Source organism: Trachurus japonicus, chromosome 11 (genome assembly GCF_045865225.1).
Source record: "Trachurus japonicus isolate A0001 chromosome 11, Traja_1.0".
In the NCBI taxonomy this organism is placed as follows: domain Eukaryota; kingdom Metazoa; phylum Chordata; class Actinopteri; order Carangiformes; family Carangidae; genus Trachurus; species Trachurus japonicus.
Genome location: NC_140917.1, coordinates 24,020,389 through 24,024,934, shown reverse-complemented (window position 1 = coordinate 24,024,934; position 4,546 = coordinate 24,020,389). Strand labels below are relative to the sequence as shown.

Genomic DNA, 4,546 nt, shown 5'->3' with positions numbered 1-4,546 from the left:
TATGAATGTATATTTTTTCCTAAAAAAATATCCAATCGGCTGCAGCTTCCCACATTTCTTAGAGGAAGGAAAAACTTAAAAGATCATTTCTGTTTCAGACTGAGCTGATATCTGATTAAAAAGATATACTGTAAATAAACTTTATACAAATCTTGATCCAGCCTAAAAGTCAATAAAGATTCTGTGAAAATTTAAATTAAAAAATCACAACGTTCACATTTGGTCACCTCTACGTGCTCGCCCCCGCACTTTTCCCCCTGATTTTTAACACCAGCATTAATTAGTTTCAATGAAAAAGTCTCCAATAATAAATGACTATAATGACATTTATTTAGTTCCCAAAAAATATATTCTTTAAAGACAAATTCATATCCTGTATTTACAATTTTCCAAGGTTTCCATTCACAACAGAGGAGGCGAAGAAGAAAAAAAAAACATAGGACATAAAAAGAGAGATACAAGCAAATCGGTGACAAAAACAACCAACTCTTTTGCATGTAGAAGCTAAACAGTAATACTATGACAGGGTGCCCTGCCAGCAAAAAAACAAAAGAAATAGTGTTCTCAGTTAAATAAAATTACTCCTTTTTTCTTTTTCTCTTTGTCTTTTCATAATGTTGTTGTCAGAACTCGTTGTGATGCTGTCCCGTGGTGAGGTCTGAGAAGAGAGGAGGAAAAACAAACATGTCAAATAAATGAAAATATCCCATTGGTTTGAAATATAGAATCAGATTTTTATTTAATTTTTTTTAAACGCCCACATTTCCATTTATATACACATTTTAAAATAATTAACCAGTTCTAATTTCACTTTTTAAAGATCCTCTGTCACCATGTTAATCTCGATTTATGCAGATTAAAAAAACAGCAGAGCTAAATTGTTTTATGTCTTTTCACCCTCCACTTCATTCATGATGTTGCTATCAGCGTTTCCTTTGACATACATTAGCTGCATTCAACTGAGGGGGCGTGAATAAATGGCGGCAGATTATTTAAATGACATAGGTGGCGATAACTCAGCGTTGTTGAGGAATGGGAGTTGTGTGTGTGTGTGTGTGTGTGTTGGTTGAGGGGCTGGGGTTGGTGTGGGTGTTTGCGGGGGCAGGATATATTAGACTGCTGCCTGACGAGGCGTTAAAGTGGGTGGGGGGACTCAATCACATGATTTATGTGCTGAGGTCTGCCTCTCCCGCCCAGTCAGGTGTAACAGTGTTTACCTCCCCTTTAAGGTTCATTTAGCAGAAGACATGTGGAAATAAATTGAGGTTGATAATGTCTTGATGCCAAATTGATTTGGAATGCATGAGGTTACCTGTCAGTGATCAGCTGGAACGGGGACTTCAGGGAGTCAGGCCTGTGGTCGCTCTCCTCGTCTGTGAAAAAGGAAAAAGCAATGTGTTAATTTATAAATTTGGTGTTTGCAGTTATTTTCCCATTTTTAATTTGATAATTTCATTTCTTTCTTTCTTTTTGCTCTGTGTTTAACTGCTTTGTTGGATCAGTTCTTGGTGAGTAGTAACTCTACTGAGGCCTGTTCAGTAAATAAATGAATTGCAGAGTGTTGCACAGTTAATGAGCTCCATACCATCTCTTTTTGGACTGAAGCTTCCTGACGACTCTATGTCGCTGTCATCCTCCGTCCCCGAGGTTCCAGGTCCCGCCGCCGCCGCCGGTCGTGCGTCATGACGCGCAGCCGGCACCGCGCCGTGGAGAGGCAGGTGTCCGGCCGGCGCCCCGCCGAGGAGCGACCTCATGTTCAAAAGAGAGTTGGCGTTCAGAAAAGCCGCGTTGGCCCAGTTGTGCAGCTTGCCAATCTGGCATGTATATATCCCATGACCCGGGAGTAAGGCCGGGTGATGCGCGTGGGCCGCGGTGGAAGGTTTGTGAGAGCTGTCGGGGGCTGTGGCGGTCTCAGCCAAGGACCAGATTTTGGGTTTGCTCTGTGGTGGCCTCTGGCACTCCTGTCTGCTGGGAGAATGATCCACTGCGAGTTTGACAACAGACGGTTTGTTATTGAGGGAGAGCGCCGCCTCCACTGAAAGCGTCCTGCTGCTCTCCGAGCTCTTCGGCTCCGAGGCCTGCAGCTCTCTGGCGGACAGCGACAGGCCCGCCTCCTCCACTTTCCCGGAGCTCTGCTCCTCCGCTCGCTGCTCCTCGGGTCTCTCGATATCCACAGTTTCCAGATCGATTTCCTCGTCTTCGTCTTCGTCGTCGCTGCCGTTCTTGCCGTGCTCGTCCTCGTTATCGCTGCTGAAGATGCGGCCGTCTCTGTCCTCGGCGCTGCGGCCCCAGGTTACCTTGTTCTCCTTCTTCAGGCGTCTGCGGGCGTTTGCGAACCACGTCGACACCTGGGAAAAAATAACAACACGTTTTTCACACATTATAAATCAGATGCACTGGTTTGGCTTTGCATGGTTGAAAAGAGTGTGAAATAATTTAGTATGCAAAAAGCTTCACTAATTTCCCTAATTCGTTATAATTAGTGGAGGAGCTGTGAGATAATAAATGTCTGGAGACTTTTTATTCTCAGAGGGACAGATAGTTTGACTTCAAAGTGTCAGTCACAGCTGCTGAGTGTGATGCCATTACATAAAGTGGAGTTATATTGTTCATGTGGTGATCAGTGTGGACATGACCTGTAAAAAAAGAAGTATTTATTTCCCACTGTTGACTACTGCTTATTATGGCCTGGTTTTGATAAACCACTTATGCCAAATCATAACTGACACACACACGCACACACACACACAACCCACCTGTGTGAGTGTCATCCGGGTGATGATGGCCAACATGATCTTCTCTCCTTTGGTCGGATAGGGGTTTTTCTGGTGCTCCTGCAGCCAGGCCTTCAGGGTGCTCGTGGTCTCCCGCGTGGCCGTCTTGGCCCTGGACGGGTCCCCGTACGGGTACTGTCCGTACGGGTAGAAGCTCTGCGCGGCGTGGACCGGCAGCGAGGCTGGGTGGGAGCCCGGGCTCTCCTTCAGCTCGTACTGGGAGCCCTGGAATGTTATTGGAGAGAGAGAGAGAGGTGGCAACTTGTTGAGCGACTCATCTTGAACTTATTTCCCCCATAGCTGAAACCTCAGAGGACGCCTTAAAAATGACGTTTGATTTATTATTTATGAAGCAAAAAAAAAAAAAGTTTTTAAAAGTTCTTAAGTGTCGTTTGAATTTGACATCAGGTAGTCTATTTAACATGAAACAAGGAATTTGATATGATTAAGGAAAACGACTTTTAATCATAATTTAATTTTCTAAAGTTTCACCTTTTTGAACTTTATTTAAATATTTCTATTTTTGTTTGGCTGCAACTAACAAATAAGCAATAGTCTACTATTATTTTTTAATCAGTGTGCTATTAATTAATAATTATGCTATTCTTATTAATGCACAATGCACTCTCTTCTATCAACACATAAGTAGTTACTTTAGCTATTGTAAATTAAGTTAATTATATTGATTATCATATATTATTTATAGAAAAAAAGATGTATGATCCTAAAATGTTAAACTTTAGTCTTGTGCTTCCAAACATGATGAATTTCACTGTATAATTATCCAATATTTTACCATACACACCTACACACTGAGTGAATAGTTAAACAGACAATAGGCGGATTGGATGTAACGTAATGATAAGGCTTTTTATTAACGACGCTACAATACACAGATGAGCTGATATGTCAGCCTCTTTGAGCCACTGGCTAATTTCCTATTATTCAACTATATAAATGAAGATCAGTCTGAGGTCATTAACAGCTGAGCGGCTTCAGCCTTCAGTGAAACAAGTAACAACTCTCACCATCTGGGATATGAGGGCGAGGTCTGTGGCTCCGCTGTACGGCAGAAAGGCACTGTAGTTGTGAGCCGCCCATGGGCTCCCGTACATCCCCAGCATAGAGCCGACAGCCGCGGCGGTAGCGGACGAGCTCACGCCGCCCTCGGTGCCTCCTTCCCGGGCAGAGGCCGGCCGCTCGCCGCCGTACACCTCATGGGAGGCACTGAGGAACTGGGGGTACCCCAGCTGAGGGAAAGACATGTCCGGAGAACGCGTACAGTAAAATCTCTCCCAAAGTGAAAGTCACACAACAGCAAGAGGAGGCAGGTAAAAAAAAAAAAAAAAAAAAAAAGGGAAAAAAAAAAAAGAAAAGCCCCAAAAAAAGAGAAAGTAGGAATCCCCAGAAAGAAGAAGAGGAAGCAGACGGGGGTGTCTAAATCACCAGAGTCCCCTTTTTAGAGACTGTCAAGCTTCTCTCCGCTGACCCGGAGTTGTGTCAGAGCCGCAGTTTGGCACCTCGAGTGCGGAGTGATGCGTGTGTCTGGCCGCAGGAGCTTCTGGATGTGGAGCTGACTGACTGATTGGCAGCCTACTTAAGCACCAAGCTCCTCCTATGCCCGGGGCAGGCGATTAGTGCATTGGTTAGCCTAGGTCGTGTGTGTGTGTGTGTGTGTGTGTGTGTGTGTGTGTGTGTGTGTGTGTGTGTGTGTGTGTGTGTGTGTGTGTGTGTGTGTGTGTTAGTGTGTGTGATCTAATTTCTGCAGTCTT

At 44.2% G+C, this 4,546-nt stretch overlaps 1 protein-coding gene across 1 annotated transcript; it reads right to left on the bottom strand.

The window, feature by feature from the left end:
- Positions 1-312: 312 nt before the first annotated feature.
- Positions 313-4,343, bottom strand: irx1b (iroquois homeobox 1b). The gene is made up of 5 exons (XM_085791964.1): positions 3,803-4,343; positions 2,757-2,999; positions 1,586-2,348; positions 1,313-1,373; positions 313-658 (listed from the first exon to the last, which is right to left on the bottom strand). Exons 1-5 carry the CDS (start codon positions 4,037-4,039, stop codon positions 610-612), a joined length of 1,353 nt encoding a protein of 450 aa, XP_085648090.1. The 5' UTR covers positions 4,040-4,343; the 3' UTR covers positions 313-609.
- Positions 4,344-4,546: the final 203 nt, after the last annotated feature.

Bases quoted from the DNA above. Each gene is read 5' to 3' on its own strand.
- irx1b (XM_085791964.1), bottom strand. From the start codon at position 4,039: ATGTCTTTCCCTCAGCTGGGGTACCCCCAGTTCCTCAGTGCCTCCCAT. The intron at 2,349-2,756 runs GTGGGTTGTGTG...ATTTTTTCCCAG, and splicing joins CCCGGATGACACTCACACAG to GTGTCGACGTGGTTCGCAAA. The intron at 659-1,312 runs GTAACCTCATGC...CTCTCTTCTCAG, and splicing joins TTCCAGCTGATCACTGACAG to ACCTCACCACGGGACAGCAT.